The sequence below is a fragment of the Atractosteus spatula genome, chromosome 11 (assembly GCF_055471065.1).
Source record: "Atractosteus spatula isolate fAtrSpa1 chromosome 11, fAtrSpa1.hap1, whole genome shotgun sequence".
Lineage (NCBI taxonomy): Eukaryota > Metazoa > Chordata > Actinopteri > Semionotiformes > Lepisosteidae > Atractosteus > Atractosteus spatula.
The window spans coordinates 28,944,718-28,967,468 of NC_142716.1; the positions used below are offsets into that span (position 1 = coordinate 28,944,718).

The following is a 22,751-nucleotide window of genomic DNA, read 5'->3' on the forward strand; positions in this document are numbered from 1 at the left end:
TATCCTATAACAAGTGACTTGTCTGTTGGAATGTCATGAAATGTGTTAAGTACAAAGCATTGATTAATGAGATATTTGTATAAAAAATAAAAGTTACACATTAAAGTTCATTTATTTGGATTCATTCAGGTTTAATGTGCTTTGATCTTAACCAAATTAAGAGGTTATACTGTAGCTACTGAAATATAACTCTAAAAACATTGCTATGGAAACCATAATAAACAGATGGTTCTGTATCAGTTTCAAAATTAGGGTTTGTATGTCGCCTTTCTTGACAGAATTACAGTACAGAGGAAAGAACACCTGGCACTTCCATAAGCCTTCTGAGTATCTTCACAAATTATGTAATTGTACTGTTATTCTGAGTTCATAATAAGATCAATACAAATGTACAGTTTCAAGCTTGGGGTATGTATTGTATTATTTAGATCATTAGACCAGATCATATTATTTTAAAAGAGTTGGAAAGGGATCTCAGATAGCACATTGCAACAAACCATTAAAATAGGAACATAACCAGTACACATAATGTTCTGTTTAATATAAAATATTTAAACTGCAGGTATCATTATGGTTAGAAATTTTAAATGTACAATTCTTTAAGAACTCAAAAATGTTCACAGATTTATTTTTAACTGTTTAGATTAAAAAAAAAAGATTTAGGTTAAAAGAAAATAAGATTTCACTTGAAAATAAAGTATGAGCATTATTTTATTTTATTTTATTTTAGAAGAACCACAATCACCACACCACCACATACAAACCCTGGTTTGGGGTTTCTGGGCTGTGAGCTAACATGGAAAATTTTTCTGCAAACGTTGGAAGCTGGATGTAGGCAAGGCAGTGGGTGGCACTCTTCCAGGGATTTCCAAGCCAGTAATGGTCATAAGGCTCACTGTCCAGTAGAAAATGCCAGCATTACACCTTTGCAGCACAAATTAAGATCTCTTTATTAGCCCTATACAATTCCTTGCACTATGAAATTGTCTTTTTGCATACCCCAGCTTACTGTCACGATTGCACTCCTCCTCTTAAAGGCGCTCCAGCCCTTCCTCGTTCTGCCTCATTCCCCACACCTGTCCCTTATTCCAGCCCCTCTTTAGTTCCACCTTAAAAGCCAGACGCAGACATCACCCGAGGTTCCTCATTGAATCGCGTTTCAGGAGAGCCCGGGGTCCTGCTGCATCTGGCTCCGTTATGCTTTTAACTTTCTGTTCCTGATTTCCCCTCGCCGGTTCCGACCTGGTTTCTGTTCCTATTCCCCCCGGATGGATCGCCTGGCCATGGACTTCTGCCTTTGTTTCTGATTACCCGTTTGGATTTCCTATATGGATTGTTCGCCCCGGACTCACTCCCCCTGGACACCTGCACTCCTTGGACACGCCCCCTGTCTCCATCCCTTCTCCTGCATGATTTTATTCCTACTGTGTCTTCACCAACCGGATTGTGTCGTCTGCATAGGGCCCGGAAAGAACTGCTACGTGACACTTGCTCTCCATGAGACACACAGACAGGGAGTGAAGCTTGGGGTCAGAGTGCAGGTTCAGCCATTTATACAGCACCCCTAGAGCAGTTGAGGGTTCAGGGCCTTGCTCAGGTAACCGGTAACCTTCCAGCCACAGGCACAGATCCTTAGCCACAGAGCCACCGCTCCACCGCTCAAGAGCCCACTTTGAGCAAGAGAAAAGGTATTAGCTACTTTATCCAAAATACAGCTAGGTAGGTAGGTACTTTATTAATCCCATGCGGGGAATTCAAGTACTACGGCAGCCAGGCACAATCAACACAGTGCAGTAAAAATGTAGTTGTAGTAATACAATATAGTAAATACATTAAAAAGAAAAAAAAGGAATAAAGAATTACAAACAAAACAGGAAAAACACACACACACAACAGAATAACACTGTTTCCTGTTTCCCAGGCCTCTCTAGAATGAAAATATACAGTGTCTGCCCTGTTAGTGTTAGTTCAGCTGTGGCTCTGTAGTAAAAGAAGATGCTCCATTAGGGTCGGTTCTGGCTGTTGCTCAACATCCAGCTGCATCTTCTTTCTTCAGGTTTTCACTTACGACATCAATGGCTGTTTTAATGCTGTAAGAACAGACAAGTAACTTACTGTGCATATCTCTTCTACGCTAATCCTGTTTCTACATCAGGATTAGTAGAAACATGTCGTATCACCGAACCCTCAAAGTAAAGGATGCTGGGTGAAGGTTGTAATTACTGCAGCATTAGGGCAGCAGAAATAAACATATATACAGTATGTCATTCCTATGAGATCATTCATGCACTGGCTTTTACTCAAAAAGTCAAGGAAAAACTAGCCGAATCCCGTTAATTACAATGTTTGCCTTTTCTAAAAAAAAAATACATTGAGACGTTACAGGAAATTCCAGATGGAAAAACTTGAAACTGGAAATCTTGTCATTTATATAGCTATGCATGTCATTTGTTTTTCCACATCAGGCAAAATATGTTAATAGGAAGAAATTATTGTCACTTATTTTTATATTATTAATATTAATTTGGCTGTGACCTTCATTCAAAACAACCTGCAAAGATTCCTATCAGAAATACATTGCAATTAAAAAAAAACATTTTAGGTCTATTCAACTGTAACAGAAAGCTCAGCACTTTACACAAGGTAGGTAATGGCAAAGGAGTGTCAGAGTCGTGTGACAAGTACTGTATAGTAAGGTACAGGTATATGTGCCACGCAGCAGGATGGCAGCAATGCAGAAGGAAACATCACTCACTGGGTGTGGGGAAGGAGGAGCTTGTAGAATCTACTGGTCTAACCAGATGGGCTGGAAGGTGCAGAGTGCAAATTGATTTGGTGGTGGAATGATAGTGTTTGGTACAAATAATGGCAAAGTCAGATCTGAACTCACTGCTCTACATTTTAGTCTCCCTGCACAGTGCTGACTGAACACCATCTTACCACCAGTCCTCCTTTTATTGTAAGTGCAACATGTCAAATACACAGCTCAGTTTCCCCAGCTGCCAATGGCCGACCACTGCACAGCCAGGTCAACACTGTTCTAGACATCTATTAGAGTCAATAACAGAGAAAGACCTACCGCTCCACGGGCACATTCGCCTCACACAGATTTGAGAACAGGTGCAGCTGATGAAGGGCATATGCATACTGTGAAAGGTAATTAAAATGACAAAGATTAGAACAAGTTTAAATCACTTCAATGATTTAGAGATAAGGTCTACACCTTCTGAGTCCCGCAGGAAGGTATACTGTAGGTGCAAAATGCTAAAGTTAATTTAATATGTTCTAACTACTGTAAATTCTTACATATACTCATTAATGTACTATTACATTAATGAGTATATGGAAGAGGTGTTAGTGGGGCCAGCAGGGGGTGCTCACCCTGCGGTCCATGTGGGTCCTAATGCCCCAGTATAGTGACAGGGACACTATACTGTAAACAGGCGCCGTCCTTCGGAAGAGACGTAAAACTGAGGTCCTGACTCTCTGTGGTCATTAAAAATCCCAGGGCGTTTCTCGAAAAGGGTAGGGGTGTAACCCCGGCGTCCTGGCTAAATTTCCCATTGGCCCTTACCAATCATGGCCTCCTAATAATCCCCCTCTATGAATTGGCTACATTACTCTGCTCTCTTCCCCACTGATAGCTGGTGTGTGGTGAGCGTTCTGGCGCACTCTGGCTGCTGTCGCATCATCCAGGTGGGGCTGCACATTGGTGGTGGTGGAGGGGAGTCCCCATTACCTGTAAAGCGCTTTGAGTGGAGTGTCCAGAAAAGCGCTATATAAGTGGAAGCAATTATTATAATTATTATAACACAAGTGATACATTCCAGATAATGTATATGACATAGTTCAACATAGTTCAGAAAAAGAGGCTTGAGGGATGAAAGAAAGCGCAGCGAGTCAATGCTCCAGGGAATGAAGGAGCTCTTTCGGCATTCTCACAAGGAAAAACCCCAGGACACCAGGGTAGAGCCTGATTTCTCAGTATATAAACAGAGTAAAGGCAGACCAGCTCCACCAATGACCTTAGCCTCACCAGTGACTGGTAAAGTTGCGGGTCAGGCACCAGTTTTAGGAAGGCAATCTTATGAATTTCAAACCAGGAAACTTAGTGGTAACTAAATTCATCGGTTATTGTGTCAGATTGTCAGAGAAAACAGGCAACTTTTTATTCCCGATCTCTGGCCAAACAGTATCTGCTGGGTTAGCCTATAGTTTAAAAAAATACTAGGTTTCAAGAGTGCATCTCTTATGTCTGAACACCTGGGTGCGACTAAGTGAACATAAGGACCTCAAGGGAAAATGGAAAACAACGGATAGATCAATTCCTTACACTTATATAGCACTTTTCTGGACACTCCACTCAAAGTGCTTTACAGGTAATGGGAATGATGCGACGGCAGCCAAGTGAGCACAGTACACTCACACACATCAGCTGTCATAGTGAGGGAGGAGGGCATAATGACAAAGCTAATTCAGAGATGGGGGATTATTTGGAGGCCATGATTGCTAAAGACCAGGGGGAAATTTGGCCAGGAAACCAGGGTAACACTCCTGCTCTTTTCAAGAAACTCCCTGGGATTTTCAGGACCTCAGTTTTATGTCTCATCCAAAGGACGGCACGTTTTTACAGTATAGTATCCCCATCACTATACTGGGGAATTAGGACCCACACAGACAGCAAGTTAAGCACCCACTGTTGGCCCCACTAACACCAGCAGCAGCTTGAGCTTTTCCCAGGAGGTCTCCCATCCAGGTACTGACCAGGCTCACAGCTGCTTAGCTTCAATGGGTTGTCAGATGTGAGTTGCTGGGTGATATGGCTGCTGGGCAATATGAAATGGCAGGCAGATATGATTTCAGAACTGAAGCTTGTAGTAAGCTCGGCAGTCGAGGGATTTACATCACACATACAAGCATAAACCTACACATATACCACATGGAAAAACTTAATGTTTTGGGGACAGTCTTTTATCATTCTTCCATGAAGACTGCCTTTATGATCGTGCCACATTAGGCTGTATGCAACATATATTTAATAAAAAAAGTGATGTACATGTATGTATTGCTGTTAGCCAAAATGTTATTCACTTTACTAAAGAGGAGCAGCAGCACATGAATGTGATTCAAGTCATTACAAACCTTTGGGTTGTGCCAGTTAAAACATTTCTGCTTGTAATACTCTGTGACCTCCCGGTACACCTTGTAGTTGGTGATGTCGGCTTGTCCCGAGGTTTGGATTGACTGTGCTTGCTCTTTGGAGTCGGTGGATTTTTCAATGATCTGTATTACCGATGCCCGGATTAGCTCTCTTGTCTGTGGAAAAAAATGTGCTGTTTGTTTTTGGTTTCAAAAGTTTTACTGTAGATATATTTACAATCTGCATGGTTTTTAAATAAGCCTCATCTGCCTATTTGCATAATCATCTATGCTCACAGAAATTCTTTAGTAAATGTTGATCTGGCACAAAAATCTATTAACCTCTTTACCATTTGTTGAATATGTAAATGTCTTTAATTTGTGTAAATTAAAGAATTTATTTTTTCAACATTGTCAGCCACGTGTCAAAATAGACAGCACCTGTATATCCTGATAAACACGAGCAGAATCTTTAGCGAGGGAAGGGTTTCAAGAAATACAATAATAGATACTGCTCTTTTGTGCAGCACATTCCAGGTTTATTATTGAAGGAAATGTTTTGCATTCATGTGTAGCACAGATGGCTGATTTTTCTTTTCAGGAGCCATTATGTAAATGCATTTGTAACATGTTTCAGAAGTTCTTTTTGAAAACCGACATCAAATGTCAATGATATTTGATACTGACGAGCTGGAACATTGGAACACATAATTATTAAAACAAAACAGACTCTAACGCACCTGGAACAACCTCTTTCCTCATGGTCAGAGTGCCACACCTATAATTCACACAACCTCTATCTGGATATCGTGGCCTATGTGTTTCTTTCTTAAGCATGACACTTTAGCCAATGTTAAGTCTAATTAGCTACAGGTACCTGCATCAGGTCATCTAGGTCTTTCTTGAGCTTTTCTTTTTCTTCTGGGGTTTTGGCAGATTGTATTTTATTCTGCAGAGTCACTACAGGAACATCAGAGCTTTTCACGACTGGATCAACCGCTGGGCTTGTCATTATAACCTGCATGACATATGGAAACATGGTTCAGATCAGATTCCTTTTCTATTTCAAAACATCATCTCAGGCCTTAGATAATGTCAGTGGAAATACTGAAATATAGTATCAGAGAGATTCATAGCACGTGCCTTTGCACTGTCATGGCTTTGGGCTCCAAAACATTCTGTCCCCCAAAATACAGAAACAAGTCAAATACTGAAAGCTGTTAAGACACCACAAACTTTTAGACAAAGAATGACTGAAATACACATCGCAAGCCTTTTATGTAATTTTATTTTTAAATTACGCTGAATTAATCTAGTTACAGTAAGTGTACAGGGTGCAATGTAGACATTGCATCTTAAATACTGTACATTACTACAAAAACGGCGTATTTCTTTGAATGCTTCTTTTTTTTCAAAAAATGGCTCTTTATATGGGAGAAAAAATCAGTTGTCCCATCAGGTCACATATCATATAATCTGTTCCTTTTTAGAATATTTATAGGCTGAACATTTATAATTAAAGACTGAATATGAATTTGGACACGTATCAACAGAGTTGGCACACTTTTTGTCAATTCTGCAATTTCTGCAAATTCATAAACTTTTATTCCCAGTCCGTTTCTGGTTTCCTTCCCAGCAATGTGGTGGTCTAGCCCAGGAGAGCGTCACTTTAAATTCAATTGTCTCTTCGCTGCTAAATTCATGACACAACTGCTGTGAAAATGATGTCCGGCCGGACCAGGGACAAGCAGAAGTAATTCATTGTAAAATTAATAATAGTGACCCAAGGAAACATCCGTATCAGCATTCATTACAACAAGCATAAATATTACCGTAGTTTTAGAGACACAGGACTACAGTCAGCGTGGACTGGAAGAATGTAATTGTAAAGCTCTGTCCTGCGTCATACAGTATCTCTCAAACGATACAAAAACAACCTTCACCACAGCAGCTTAATATAAGACAGGGGTGTAATGTATGTTTCATTTCAACCTGACTTCATACTAATCGAGCAGAAAACTGAAATAACATCACAACAGACTCTAACAAAAACAGCTTACCTCTTGCTAAACCTGTATAGCAACAACTACGATCTAAAACACGAATTAAATCCTCAGTAGAGAGAAGTCTGCTGCCTCGTCACTGGTTCCAAGTTGTGATGTGGGATACTTACTGCCCGCCCTGCCGTAGGAAAATGAAAGTGAAAGTGTAGAGAAGAAAACAGTGCTGCCGCTCAGCGGCGAACATTCGTCAAATAACAACAGCATGTATAAACAACAAGTCAAGCAAGACTGCTTTTTAGAAATGGACGAGCTAACGCGCCGCAAACGGCAAAGGCGTTTACTCTCCACACCGACTGTCATTCCTTTAACCCAGTGGTGCTTAACGCTAGTCCCGGAATACCGCTCCAAATTTCGGCTTTCATTTCGACTGAGATGCACATTACCGATACGAAAAACTCCCTTTACTAGAGCTACTGTACTTGCATTATTGATTATAAAACACTCGGTCGGCTCGTTTAGCATGTTTGTTCGCTAGTGGCTATTTAATCCAGGCCTTTTACTCAAACGTTTCTTGAAAATGGCCGGGTATCAGCTCCAACAGCACTTCTTGCTGAAGACCCCTTCAACCTTCTGTGTAAAAAAGTGGCTTCTATTCTCAGTTTTAAATGCACTTCTCTATATGAGTTTTTCCTTGTACCCTCTAGTTTGTGTTTCACTATAGATTCTCAAGATGTCCACTCAACTGTTGGTTGCCGGGTGATTCAGTAGGTGCAATGTAGAGTATATATAGTGCAGATATGAATATGCTATATTTGCAAGCACTGTGTCACAGATTATTCGGAAAACATCTTGATGAATCGTTATATAATATAAATATTTTTTAGCTGTACTTGAGCAGCTCTAATTGGAGGTGGAAAACAAGTTATGGATATTTAACCATTCACAAGCAAATACATTTGTCTGTGTTGCACAAATAAAACATTGCAAAGACATATAATGTCTGTATACGTTAAACCCCATAGCACACAGTAATACCAGTACCTTCACAGCCGGCACAGAGAGTGGAACTGCAATCGACAGCTCTCAAAGTGCCTCCCCTCTTCCATAACGACCATCCCTCTCCCTTCTCTCCTCTCCCTACAAGACTGGAATCAACATTCAGGAAAGACCAAAAGACAAAGCCCTGAGAAATGCAAAAGGAACGGCAGCTTGTTGGAAGACAGTAGATAAAATTCACACCTAAACTCCCAAATTGACAGGACTTTCCACTAAATATACCTTAGCAGAATACATTAATATTGGTAGTGTCAAAAGCAGAATACGCTGAGAACTAGTAAAAACTTAGTTGCATGAATGAAATAGCTTAATATATATTCCATGTATAAGAGGTTCATTCATTAATCATTTGGTTCAGATTATCAATGCACAAAGCAGAGATAACGATCACCATCCTCAGTAGGTGATCTGACAGATATAATAATATTGTGTAGGAGTTACTGATGCCCAAACAGATCTTACCGTCTTGTGCCCTGCTTAATGAGGCATTGTCCAACACAAGCATATCACAAGTCATTGTGGAAGAGCTGTCCACACCTGCTGCAGGAGTCGCAAAAAATATTTAGTATTTTGTATTGTGATATTTTGTATTCGGATTGGATATTTTTGTATTGCGATATTTTGTGGCTAAAAAAGTTGCTGTTGGTGTTCAATGGGGCTTCAATACTTGGATATTTTAACCGTGAAGAAATCCATGCGTAACCAAGGATGTGTGCAGGCAAGCATTGTTGAAAAAAAGGTACCCATGTCCACCAGGATGCAGGTGTGTCTGAGGACTGGTCACTCATAGCAATGTCTTCTATGACCATCTGAGAGAAATGTTTCCTAATGCATGCAGTTGCTGCTTAGCTATGAACTTTTAACATTTAATTTTTCAGGTAGTCTAAACACTGGTGAAGGGACCAGCCCTCACCTCCAAGACAGCAGTTATGAGTGAGACACCAGTGGGGAAGACAAGGCAAGAACTGCCTGTAACCACTTTTTAACAGGAGTGTAATTGCAATACAAGCCTCATTCTCTATGTACATTTGCTCTTATACCAGACTATTGTTTCTGTTTGAACCAATAACAGCAGCAATTTTAACCAGCAGCCATATCACTCTGCAACTCACAACTGGGAACCCACTGAAGCTCAGCAGGTGTGAGCCTGGTCAGTACCTGGATGGGAGACCTCCTAGGAAAAACTGAGGTTGCTGCTGGAAGAGGTGTTAGTGGGGCCAGCAGGGGGTGCTCACCCTGCGGTCCATGTGGGTCCTAATGCCCCAGTATAGTGATGGGGACACTATACTGTAAACAGGCGCCGTCCTTCGGATGAGATGTAAAACTGAAGTCCTGACTCTTTGTGGCCATTAAAAATCCCAGGGCGTTTCTCAAAAAGAGTAGGGGTTTACCCCGGCGTCCTGACCAAATTCCCATTGGCCCTTACCAATCATGGCCTCCTAATAAATCCCCATCTATGAATTGGCTACATTGCTCTGCTCTCCTCCTCACTAATAGCTGATGTGTGGTGAGCGTTCTGGTGCACTATGGCTGCTGTCGCATCATCCAGGTGGATGCTAGACACTGGTGGTGTTGGAGGGAAGTCCCCATTACCTGTAAAGCGCTTTGAGTGGAGTGTCCAGAAAAGGGCTATATAAGTGTAAGCAATTATTATTATTATTATTATAACAGATGAATAAATCAATAAATTAACATATGTTAACTCAGTTCTAGAGCAAACATGTTGGCTGATCTCATGTTAGCTTGCAGATCTGGCAGTTTTCAGAGCCTCTTGGCAGTGAAAAGGCTGACGCTGTATAAGCAGTGAGCTCTAGAGAGCACTGAGTCGAGTTCCAGCACCAGGTGTTTGATTCACAAATGGAAATAGGTCAGAGAGGTGGTGGAGCTCGTAAGTGCCTGTGGGTCTCCAGACTACCTTGGGAACTGTGAAGCACTACATGCTTGGTCAGCCTTTTCTGATACAAGCCAAGGAAAATCTTTACTGCCTGGTCATGTGCAGAAATGACAAATTTTATAGGAACTGCTTCAGCAGTGGGCACTAATACAATGTTCTCTGGAAATGAAAAATAAAACTGGAAATGCTCACAGAAATATTGATAGAAATATGAGCATATATCTATAAACAGAACGCAACTTATTCTATTGGGAATTGCAGGTATTTGAAGAAATGTTTTTATGCTGATCTACCTATAGTTTCAAACTAAAATGCTACTAAGGAACAAGTAATACTGTAGGTTTATTCCATGCTGAAACGAGAAGAAAGAAAACACAACGTTTCGGCCATGGAGCCTTCTTCAGGTGTGAGGTAAAATGCTACTATATTGGTGCTTTTATTTTGTGATTAGGATTAAATAATGCCCATTTTTGAAGAAGCCAGCCATCGAAAGGAACATGCATTATAAATCAGGATAGTATGAAGTAGGACACATATTGTTTATACTAAATAAATGTGCTTTTCATTCTACTGTCTGTTCATTGGCACACCATTGGAGCAGTCCATTAAAAGAAAACTTCCACCCGGTGTGCTCCATACGTGTCAGTATGCATATTTTGAAGTGATCAGTAAACATGGTCAAGGAGGATACATGAAGCTTATTATTTAAAGCACACATTTATTATTCTTCCATAATCAAAATAACATTATCAGTGAATTGTTTAAAAAAATAGGCATTAAAATACATAGATCCTTTGGTAAAGTATTAGCATTAACATTTGATTAAATAATCCTGTAAAAAAACAAAGAATAACGTACAGTACGAGGGAGATCACATGTAACAGAATTGATATACAGTATATTCTGTAATTCATATAAAAACTTTTTTCAACCTGCATACTTTTCTGCATTTGACCCGGAATTATTTCCTCAGTTCGATTAAAAAATATTATATAGTATAATCACACATTAAGACTCATTATTTCTGAAAGATTTAAAACACTTAAATGAAATTACAATTTACCACAGTAGACAAAAGTGGAAAATTGAGTGGGTCCTGACCTCACAATCCAGCTGTGATTACCCATTGTTTAGAGATCACTTCTGCTGTTTTCAGGAGAGCACACATTCCATTAACGCAACACTTAACATTAAATACTCATTGTCCAGTTAAAACTAGCTCTAACGTGTGTTATTTATGTTTATGTCTGGACTGGTCTGGATTTTAATGTGAAAACTTTAAAAAACGAAGGCTTTTGTAGATTGTCTTTATAGTGTTAATCTGTTAAATATGTAAAAAAGAGGGGTAAAAGACTAAATCTAATTTTTGCCTTTTGTGAATATATTTACCTGAGCCTTTTCCCAGTACAGGGATGCTGACAGCTTTCATAAACCAAAAAATGATAAGCACCAAGATGTGCTGGATAGTTAAAGGGGAGAAACATATTCCTTATGGCAATTGCTATATACTATATCTAAAATAAAAAGATTATACACCCAATAATTTCATCCACCAATCAAGTCAGATTCTCCAGTCCTGGAGAGTTCATTAACCTAGAGTACATCTACAAAGATAACAGTTGTTATCAAGTTGCTATGTTGTTAGTAATGAAGTATGAGGTTGGTAAGTGATCTGCTTTTTCTTCAGTTAATGAAAAAGCCAAATGAGCTGCTTCTAACCATGTAAATAAAATGGTGTTTCAGGTGTTATTCACCATGTTTCCAATTTTTTTAAATTTGGGTGCACCAGTCGATTTCTATTATGCATTCAGTCATTCTGAAATTGCCACTTGTTCATTAGCTTAGGTTAACTGCTATGATCTCAGTATTACCTGCGGTCACACATGCCCCATTGTCAGAAATATTTCTCATTCTTAATGCTGCCTCTCAAGGGAGTTAGCACCACTTGGAGGAGCACCAGGAGACCCACTGATGTCATTCCAAGCTTGCAGGTGTCACGAATGATCAGCAGACAGATTGGGAGGATGAACCCTGTGCGGTACCTCAGTGGTCAGGAGACAAAAGTAAAAGACCCAGTAGCTTCCAATGCAAGAGAGGGCTAGGCGAGCGACGCGGTCAAGGGCGAGTACCGTAGTTCGTATCCAAAAGGGCGCAGAGAAGGCTTCTGATCCAGGAGAGGGCTAGGCGAGACACATGGTCAAGGGCAAGTTCCATAGTTCGTATCCAAAAGGGCGCAGAGAAGGCTTCTGATCCAGGAGAGGGCTAGGCGAGACACATGGTCAAGGGCACGTTCCGTAGTTCGTATCCAAAAGGGCGCAGAGAAGGCTTCTGATCCAGGACAAGGCTAGGCGAGACACATGGTCAAGGGCACGTTCCGTAGTTCGTATCCAAAAGGGCGTAGATGAGGCTTCTGATCCAGGAGAGGGCTAAGCGAGAGATGTTGTCAAGGGCGAGTTCCGTGGTTCGTATCCAAAAGGTCTTAGAAGATTTGGAAAGGACGGCGAGGTACGAGCTCTGAAGGGACGACCAAAAGCAGGCAAAGAACAGAGGGTTTTAGAGGGTTTAAATATTGTGAGAGGAGGGAGGTGCGCTGACAGGGAGAGTGTCGTGGTTGGTTGATTGACAGGAACAGTATCGTTTGGAAGAAGTGCTCGGGCTGAAGTGTAATTAGCATGAGGGCGCTTCCATGTGGGAATCTGGTTGGATGAGGGCGTGACAGCAGGCTGATGGGGGTGCATGGCACACAGAACAAATCCTGGCAGTGTCAAGCCCACCCAGTGTTAGTGGTTCTCAAAAAAGCTCCCCCTGTTCAGGATCCTGGACATAGTTGGCTAAAATCCGAACACTAGACATGTGCCAGACAAACAATGCAGATATAAAGGCTGGCAAACAGGCTGTAACCAAATCAGCTGTACAGTATTGGAGGCTAGGAATACTCTCTGGGCCTTTTAAAGGCCAAACTAATGCTAATATTTGTAACACGTCCTACATTCCACAACAAAATCAGAAGCTTTTGTTGGAAATAGACAAATAGAGAAAACTATTTTGCAGACACACAGCAACCTTCAAATAATTTAAAGTGATCTCCATACATCATATAGAAAGGCTTGAAAAGGACGTTGATTGGTAATTAGCTTGTTTGGACGTTCGAAGCTAAGTGATTATCCAGTTCTTTCTTGAAAGGTCTAGATGTTAATTTTAACCCTTTACCTTTCAGCAAAAACAACCATGATTCATCAGGACCAGCTCTTACACAAAACAGTCTAATGAAACATTTTAGAGGAAACTTAAGCTTGCAGGGCTTGTGTTACTCTTATTATAATTTTAAAAATAGGGGTTTTAAACTGGTCAAGCTGATATTGAGTAAAGGAAACATTCAATTGTTATTTCACTGTATTAAGTTACTTGGGCAAAAATACAGATCACTGTGAAGCAACATTCTAGAAACATAGCATATACAAGATTACCTGGATAAATTATCCATAATTAAGATAATAAATACAAGTTTTAACTGCAACCATCCTGTAACTGCTATATGATGGCCTTGCTGTAAGATGTTTACCCTAATTGTGTAGAACAGAAACAACTTAACATGTTGATTTTTGTTTTTTCACCACCAGGGTGTTTGCTACTATACATTGTGTGCTTCTTGTTCCTCAGAGACTGAAACACATGGATCACAAAATATTGATTTTTAAAGCAAACACAAACCCCAAATCCTTCGAGTGTTCTGTGGCCTCTCTTTTACACATGGATCTTTTAGAATAAAGAAAATAATACTTTTTGACAGTTCCTCTCCCTGTGTCGATGGGTAAACTCACACGGCTGATCACAGATCCCGCTCTAGGTGGTGCTAGAAGCCTTCTTGAAGAGGTTTCTGTAGATCTTCCCCAGACTGTCCTCAAACACAGCCCTGTGTGGCTTCCCTGTGTACTGGGCAGCCTGATTTGACCAGAATGTCCCATTGTCTAAATGGACTGTGGCCTCACCAAGACCTCTAGAGCTGGAGGGTAAAGATACGACTGTCAACAGATGTGTATTGTAGCAGGGAAAACATAATTACATTCTGAGACATCTTTCAGAATTCAGCATTTCAACAGAAACACAAGAATCACTGCAATACTTCTGTAAATCTAGTTTACTTTCATGTTTTAAGACATTTACAATATCTTTGAATTTTCTTTTATTCACGTTAGATAATTACGTGATTGATCAATTGATCTGACGTCATGTTTCATCCAGCCATTTCTTGAAAAAAAATACAGTTTTGGCTTCAACGGTCTCCCACAACCTTTTGTGTAAAGCACCTCCTGTTCCCAGATTTACACCCCACATACTTCCATGTAGTTTCCACTCGTGACCTAGTTTGTGTTTCACCTCTGGCACTGTAGAAGCCTTGTGTGTTGAATTTAATTACGTGAATTAAGTCCCCTCGCAGTCTTCTCCTTTCAAGACTAAACTAGTTTAGCCCATTTCAATTTATTGGCGTAGGACATTCCTAAGCTCAGGAATACATCTGGTTGTTATTCTCTGGTTTGATTCCAGAGCAGCAATCATTTTTTAACGTGGTAACCACGTTAACAGTACACAGTATTCTAAATGTGGTCTTTCTAATGAATTACATAAATTCTATCTTTTTAACTACTATATTGTAAACTGAGAGCTACCCATACAGCATACTGTTTGTGCTGTGTGTGTCCATTACTGTTGTTCCTTGTTCAAAGAACTGTAAATAGTTTTTAATTTAAGCAAGACCTAACTTTTGTGAAACAATGTTAATTATCTTCTAGGATCTTATTTACAAATACTGAAGGTGATCCTCTAGTTTAATTATAATTATTATTTCCATTACATGTAAGATCTAATTGGTCTGTACTTAGCAGGTTCAGTTTTGTGAATGTGTTTTTGGATGGGTATAACATCAGCAATGCTCCGGTCTGTCAGTACAACCCCTGCCTTGAGCGACTGATGAAACAGTTGCATCAACAGCTTCTGAACAATATCTCTTTTCTTAAGTATATTTGGTAGGATACTGTGGAGTTTTATTGATCTTGAGTGATTCCATAACCCTAGACACCCCTCCAGCTTCTATAGCATTATATCTACCAACAGCCTATACTATAAAAATAACTGAAAAATAAAAGTTTTTCCATGGTATGCAAGATTTAAATAAATAACAAATTGCTTTGAAATTAAGAAGCATACTGTAATATGGTTACATTTCTTTGTAAGGGTCGGAAGATTTAAATCCTTTACAACTTCAGTTTCCTTTTTCATCTTCAGTCACTTACTGTCATTGTTATTCAATTGTCTCCACAGTGCTGCTTGAAGGCTTGTGTACCCCTCTAGTTCTTTAAAGAACCATTTTTTTAAAGAACTAGAAATATTTCTAAAATAAAGGGTCGATATCCCCAAATTCTATGTAATGTTTAGAGAAATCTATGTATGTAACAGAAAAAGAAATAGTAAATAAGAAAATAAGAAGGTAAATAAGAATTAGTGTATGTGTAAAGATGAAGGGATCACATACTTTCAAACAGCACTGTACTGTATATTCCTCACTGCGCTTACCAAGTTATCAAAAACAATAAAAACAACAGCTTTTGACCTTTCTAGAGATTTCTATGTTATGCAGACAAGGTCTGTCATCACCCACTCTTTGACTAATTGAGTATATATTAAATCCACATCATTTCATGTGTTTATTGTAAATACAGGAGTTGTCTGACTATTATTACCATTTCATCCCGTATCATAATGTGCACCAATTATCATAATATTCTGTACTCTGTGACCATTTCAATTTTTTCCAGATCTGGCAATGCAAGGGAACGCTGATAATTTTCTCATTTAAAAATAATTTGAAGAATTCTTGGTTGTCAGAATCAGGATTAGTAAAAATTTAACATAAGAATAATCCTATTATGGTACAAACAAATTATGATTGCCAGACAATTGTTAGATCTGCTTTGTTGTATCAAACAACTGCATTACTCCAAACCTTAGATCTTACTTAATCTGCTAATGAAATAAATTACAAAATAATTTGAATTATGCACATTTAACACAATAAGAGAATAGCAGATTACATATACTACATGAACCTGTAGAACATGATAGGTAGTATGCATGAAAATCACAGAAAGAAAGAAATACTCTGAATTTCTAACTAGTGTGGTTCTGTGCATTTTTGAAAGACCTGTCAATACAAATTCACTGAATTTCATGAAAAAGTGCTGTTTTTTTCCTGAATTTGTCTTTATACTATAGGTTTATTACATGATAAAAGTTTGCCTGTGTATTTTGTTATGACAGTGTAGGCCTGCAGAGAGAATTTAAAGGTACAGTGCTATCATACCATATGGAGAGGCACGTTAGTTTGTTAGAATGGCTAGAAACTGATACCAGAGTTACTTGACTTTTTCTTAAAGAATCCTTTGACACTATCCTGATAAAATGATTGGATCCCTGTCTACAGGTACGGAGCAGTCATTTCCTGTTCTATTTAGCATGCACCTCCCACTATGAGGAACAGCATTTAAAGTGTCTTTCCCATAGGCGCTTCTTTACTCAAAGGGTTGTGGGTGTATGGAACATGCTACTCAGCCATGACGTTGAAGTTTATACACTGGCTTCTTTCAAGAAAAGGATGTATGTGATCCTAGGTTCAATTAGCTAACTACCAAGAGAGCTGGATGTGCTGAACAGCCTCCCCTTAACTGGTAATTCTTATGTTGTTATGGTTAGTTCTTCCCTGTCCTACACCCTGATACTGTGATAGAATAAAGCATGACCTTAGTTTTACAGCACTTGTCTGCCTCAGTTACACTCTTATTCGCTGTTTTCCCATTTGTTCTTCTATTTTTTTTCTCTATATAGTTGGATATACTTAAGTTTTTTTCATTCCTAGGGGAGAAAAAAATGATCACAAGAAACAAACAAAAAATAAATACAGGAGTGCAATTTAAATGTAATGGAAGCAGTAAAAGCTCTTGTCACAGCGGTGGTGATTGTCTGAGATTGGGCTATTAAGATAATCACCAGAAAATGTTCATTTCCTCAGATGTCAGGGATTAATATGCTAGCAGTTCAGCAATTTAGCATAGGGGAGAGCTTTGTAATCTAACATCTCATGACAGGATGTTTACCTGTCCTCTTGGACCTGGCTGTCACATAGAGAGTCGTTACAGGATGTGGAGGTCTTCTGATGCACAGAATCTGTAAGGCTCCCCCAAACCTGTGAAAACAATGACAGAATCATTATCCGATGGACAGGGGCAGGAGAGGTATGAAATATTAACATGCAAATCCTGGTTTGTACTCCCTAAAAATATAAAAGAAAATACAAGAAGGCATTCCTTTTGCCTAAACCCGTAGCTTGAATGTTCCAAGATATGCTTTTGACAGCTTTGAGTGCCTGTCTATGGGGAGTCTGCATGTTTGCTTGGCATTTCACAGGTTTTCACGTGGTGTTTCCATTTACTCCCACCTCCCAAAGGATTGCAGGATAGGCCTGACTGTCTGTCTCAGGGTGCCCATTCCTGATACCCACGAGAAAGGAAGTTCAAGATTAAAATGAGCACTTTGAAAGAAAGTGGAATTGTCTGTTCTTTCTCCACAAAAGTTTCTGTGTGGTGGTAAAAATAACACTTATCTTCATTTGAGCCTGTGTTTGCCCCTGCATGACATGACAGAGATACCAGGTACTCCTGTGCATGTGTCTACTTTGCTTTGTGCTTTGGATACTGGAACACGATATTGACTTGGGCTTGGTGATTGATGAACCTGAGTATTGAATTACACTATTAGCAGAGAAGTTTTATGCAGTGTTAGCATGTAATAACAAATGATGATATTTTGTTTCTTTTTTTCTCATACCCAAATGCATTTTTAAGAAAAAAAATATTTTAAAGATTAAATGTTTCCATGTAGACTTAACCAGCCATATTAATTTTTCACAGATGTAATCACAGGGCACACGCTGGTATTTTTGAACTGGGATTTGGCTTTTGCAATTACGACAGTCTAAAAACACAGCTTCGTATGGGGGGGAATAAAAGCAACCTCAAATAAACTGAAAGTTTCTTATGTACCCACTGATCAGCCAAATATTACTGCAGGTGCCATTTAGGATCCCTCTATGTCCTCAGACATTAAAGCACTGAAAGGCCTACAGCAGCCCATGGTTTTGTTGCTAGCCAGGACTTTTGAAACCTCTAATGTATTGCTGAATTTTGGATGAACCAAAACATTTTGCATTTGAACAGCAATAAGACTGAGGCCATGCTACTGGGTGATATTTCTACTCTTAGGTCTTCAATTCATACTGAGTTTGTCGGTTTGTTTCTTTCAGAATTTAACAGCCTTTAAAGAAATCCCATAAGCTGTTCTTTTTTTATTATGTGAGGATTATGGTTTATTCCCTTAACCCATTATAAAACTCATGCCATGTTGTCCTGGCACTTGCTGAGATGCCACTGTTATCTACTTCCTTTTCTTTGCCGTGAAGATGAGGTTTAGTGCCAGCTTTCCGTGAGAAGTTCCTCCTCCCAGAGCATTGCCTTACAGAAAGGATTTCAAGCTTTAGAGTAATTAGTTAGATGTCATTTGCGTTTCACCATAAGGATTCAAGCACAGAGCGTGGGAGGTGATGCATTTTATACAACACCTGCCAATTCCAAAGCTTTATGTTTCCTCTAAGGCTTTCAGCTTTCGAAGTTCTAAAGAAATTCAATTGATTTCAAGTGAAAGAAAAATACAGTAATGACTCCACTTACTAGGCCTCGGACACAAATCTGTTGAAGAGATGTTTCCAATTGAAATAAACCCAGACTGAACTCTATGTCTTGATGTTTTACTGCAAGGCAGCTAAATCTGATCCAGTTCTTCTAGATCATGTTCAGAAAACAGGTAAATAGAATAAAAATCAGAAAGCAGAAATGTTGCCCAAATCACAGAAGTCCACCACATCTGTTGTGATGGCAGTGAATCTTCTAAAGGCTAAGAGTTTTGGCTGAACACTTTTATTTATATGCATTCTGTCTTAATACGCCCAGTTAAATGTAGGAAAACTCATGACCTTACGAATGAATCCAAGATTGGGTTCTAATGTGTAACTCACACATGTATATGAATTAATGCTTTTAGAAATTCAGGATTAAACCCTGAATCTCTGCACGATCATGGTGGATGTTTTGACTGACACCACTTGACACATAGTGACACACTCCTTATAAGTATTGCTTTCCTTCGCATTTGTTCACTTAATTTTTGCAGAAGGGGTAATTTAGAAAGATGAATCCTAACCACAGATATCAAATAGCAGCATTTCTAGTGCGGGAACATTCTGTTGGTAATCACTATATCTACATGAGACAAATCACTGATAGATTGTCTTTTATGAAATGGTCACATTTTATTAGAGGATTCCCTATTTCACTTCCATTCCCTATTTCAATGTTTTCAATTAGTATTCATATCTACATCTACTGGAACACATTAAAAACATTCACTTGTTTGATTTCAATGCAGTCACTATTCATTTTCTTCTGCTTGCACAACTGGCCAGCAAGAGTTCTTAAGATGGAGCTCAGTCTTATGGCATCCATATGGCCTAAAGAGCTGTGAAAACACCATTTTATAAGACTTTTCTTAAGCATGGGATACACTGCCCAGTTTCATCAATGGTTTTTTGAGAGGTGATTTTACAGGGCTGAGAGATTGATAAAAAAGGCTTGCAAAGCTTAAACATATAGAATCGTTTGTAAAGTGATTCCCTCACATTCAGTAAGGCTATTATATTATATTCCCTTGCAAATCTTTCAACCAGAACATTCATGGGTTATGGCTTATGACTGCCCTCCCACCAAATGCCAAATTTTGGAGCCATGATAAGTACTGCATGAGGATCTGCTGGTCCACACAGTGGCAGAAGTGTCTCTACCTTAGCGTCACTTCAAAATTCTACTGTAACAACGCAATAACAGCTGAAGTGTACGATGACTTGCAGACAGTCCTGGAAATGTGCAATTGGACTGTAATTACATATCTCTTTTCTGTAACTGTCATTGCTAACACCATACATGTCAACAGTGGTGCCCAATAGTGTAATTTAATAGTGTTCATAAATCCAGTATCTTACCCCATCACCACTGTACAAGTAAAAACTATACAATGTTTACCGGGACCTTGGTTTATGTTTTATACCAGAATAAAATCAGAATATGTCCCACTTCCCTTGATTTCTTTGAACTGTGTGTGATGCCAGCTATTAAAGTTTTTTTTTAACCCCCCCCCAGAGAAATTTACGATTATTAGGGAGACCATATTCGCAAAGTGCATGTTTCTCATGAAGGTGCATACAATGGAAATCATTAGCATACCATTAGCCTAGTAAAATGCATTTTAAGAAGACACAGCTCTTACCGCAAGACGTGCAGGGTGCACCCGAAGACAGGTGTGCCTTAGGGAAATGCTGATATTCTTATGGACCGGTTAACATAAACGAAGGAGCAGCGACTCAGGGTGTGTGGGAAAACATAGGACAGTGGTGCTCAGACCTTTAGTATGCTGCCCCCTTCTGAAAATAATTTTTTATGCCCCACTCCACACAAACACACACAAAATGTGAAACTTTCAATGCCTAGAGTAGAAAAGCTTGTCCCAAGTTGAGGTTTACCCATCAGAAAACATAATGAGTATATATACATTTAATTTTTCAATCTTCTTTAAAAATACTAGACATACTTGCTAATGATATATGCCTGGTAACGGTGGGAACATTTGTTTTAAAGTGCACTGTCAGATGTCATTTATATGCTGTGTGCCTCTCCTACTGCTTTTTTATGCCCCTGGGGTATTTGGAAGGAATTGTTTTTTGGACATTTAAAAAAAACACTAAAAAATGCCGCAGATAATTGTGCCATAAAATATACTACTCATAAAATACATGCACTGTACATTAAAAGAGAAAGCATAAACATTTGCTGTTACAGAAATGTACTTTGCCATTAGTGAAATTACGTTGCCTCAAAAAAAAAAAATCCTGTTTTACAGCACTCTGAAATGACAGAATCTGACGAGTCTTCGCGGGCAAGAGGACGGCAGAGAAGTTCGGAAATGAAACATGTAAATATATACGGTATACAGTATATATAACTTGTATCGAATTTTATGTTCTAATCTGAATCTGGTGAGGATGGCTTCTTCTGAAGGGCCTAGTAAAGTAACACCTTCTAGTTGTCTCTGCTTTTGGGTTCTGGAACTTTCTCCCCTTGCTCCCTTTTGATATTGACACCTCTCTGTGGTGGCAGGGACTGCCTCTACGATAAGACAAACCGAACGGTACCTTTTAATGAGATGGAGAGCAGCTCGTATCACCTGCTTCCCATCAGTGTTACTAGCACAGCCAGTTTAAATACTGTATATCTTATGGTTAAGAAGTTGCTGTGAATACTACAGTATGTGCATACAACTCCCCTCATTAATGCTCTCTTTCTGTGACATTGGCATATTCAACACATTAATGAACCCATCATCTTGACTTTAAGAAGTGCATGCTGTCATACTGTATGTCCTTTCTTGTTAGACATGCCTTGTTAGTTTGTGAAAACGGGTTAACATGCCATTTTCTAAACTTTCAGCACTATTGCATCAGAATGATTTGTGAAAGAGGACCATAGAATCTAACTGCCTTTTGGAAAAATGAAACTTGGAGTGTTACTTACAGGTGTCATTCCATGCCGGCTGCGGTGGGTTTTGAGGATCTTCTGAACCCTCTCATGGATCTCTTCCCAGTGTGTTGGAGTGGAAGGACTGGTCTGGAACCTTTAAAACAAAGACTTCAGATGAAGTCTTGAAATGCGGAGGAAATAGCTAAAAATGCACAAGTAGAAGCTGACATGCTCTGACGGTCATTCATGAAATTTCATTTAAAACACGTCTGAGCTCTCACACTCGTCAACCATAGCATAATACCCGATTTTAATATCCTCTAAATGTTCTAAATTCTCTGTCCCAAATGCACATGCAATGCAAATCAGTGTCTTCTCTAATCTGTACATGAGATGTTTATTTTTGCATGTCTGTTTCCTTGTTTCAGTCTTGAGCTTCAGTCCTTGCCTGGGGTTAATTTAGTCAATACCATTAAGTATTAAATACCTGAATCTACTGTTGGAAGGAATGATGCAAAGGACAACTAATATAACAGTTCATTATAATGGATACTGTTTTAAGACACACGCCCACACAATAAGCTAGTTTTAATGACTATTACCACCAGCTGTAGCAAAGGCATTATACAGCTAATTTCAAAGAAATAACAGTAAAGGAATGAAAACTTTTCATTCTCCTCTGTGGAGGAATTAAAAGCAGGGCCTTATAAAAAAGGAAATCAGCTGTGCAAGCACACTTGGCTCTGACCGAGGTGGGTGCATGGATGACGAGACAATATTTGCGCAATGTGACATAAAAAAGTTTAAAATTCAGGGCAATAATAAAACCCAACAGAATTCCCTTTAAATAAATTACACGGGCAATGCCAACACAATTGTAAGAGTAGTGCCCCCATGTTTGAGCCAACAGTAAAGTGCTCTTACTAACGTGAGAAAGGTACTGTAGCTCAACATTACAAATATATCCCTTCTAATAGGTGTTATTTC

At 39.2% G+C, this 22,751-nt stretch overlaps 2 protein-coding genes across 2 annotated transcripts in view; both read right to left on the minus strand.

Annotated features, from left to right (window-relative positions):
• Positions 1-695: 695 nt before the first annotated feature.
• Positions 696-7,329, minus strand: LOC148823807 (legumain-like). The gene is made up of 5 exons (XM_088928185.1): positions 7,200-7,329; positions 6,017-6,157; positions 5,143-5,316; positions 3,080-3,147; positions 696-2,090 (listed from the first exon to the last, which is right to left on the minus strand). Exons 2-5 carry the CDS (start codon positions 6,149-6,151, stop codon positions 2,027-2,029), a joined length of 441 nt encoding a protein of 146 aa, XP_088784311.1. The 5' UTR covers positions 6,152-6,157; positions 7,200-7,329; the 3' UTR covers positions 696-2,026.
• A 6,606-nt stretch (positions 7,330-13,935) lies between these two features.
• spata6 (spermatogenesis associated 6) overlaps positions 13,936-22,751 on the minus strand; it is a 34,187-nt gene continuing 25,371 nt past the window's right edge. The window contains exons 11-13 of the mRNA XM_088927560.1: positions 21,819-21,918; positions 17,241-17,329; positions 13,936-14,095 (exon numbers count right to left, since the gene is read on the minus strand). Coding sequence (XP_088783686.1) covers positions 13,936-14,095; positions 17,241-17,329; positions 21,819-21,918 — 349 coding nt within the window. The remainder of the gene's footprint in view (positions 14,096-17,240; positions 17,330-21,818; positions 21,919-22,751) is intronic.

Coding starts and splice junctions, on each gene's coding strand:
- LOC148823807 (XM_088928185.1), bottom strand. CDS start 6,151: ATGACAAGCCCAGCGGTTGATCCAGTCGTGAAAAGCTCTGATGTTCCT. Junction 3,148..5,142: donor TTAACTGGCACAACCCAAAG/GTTTGTAATGAC, acceptor TACCTTTCACAG/TATGCATATGCCCTTCATCA. Junction 2,091..3,079: donor GCGAATGTGCCCGTGGAGCG/GTAGGTCTTTCT, acceptor CTGTTCTTACAG/CATTAAAACAGCCATTGATG.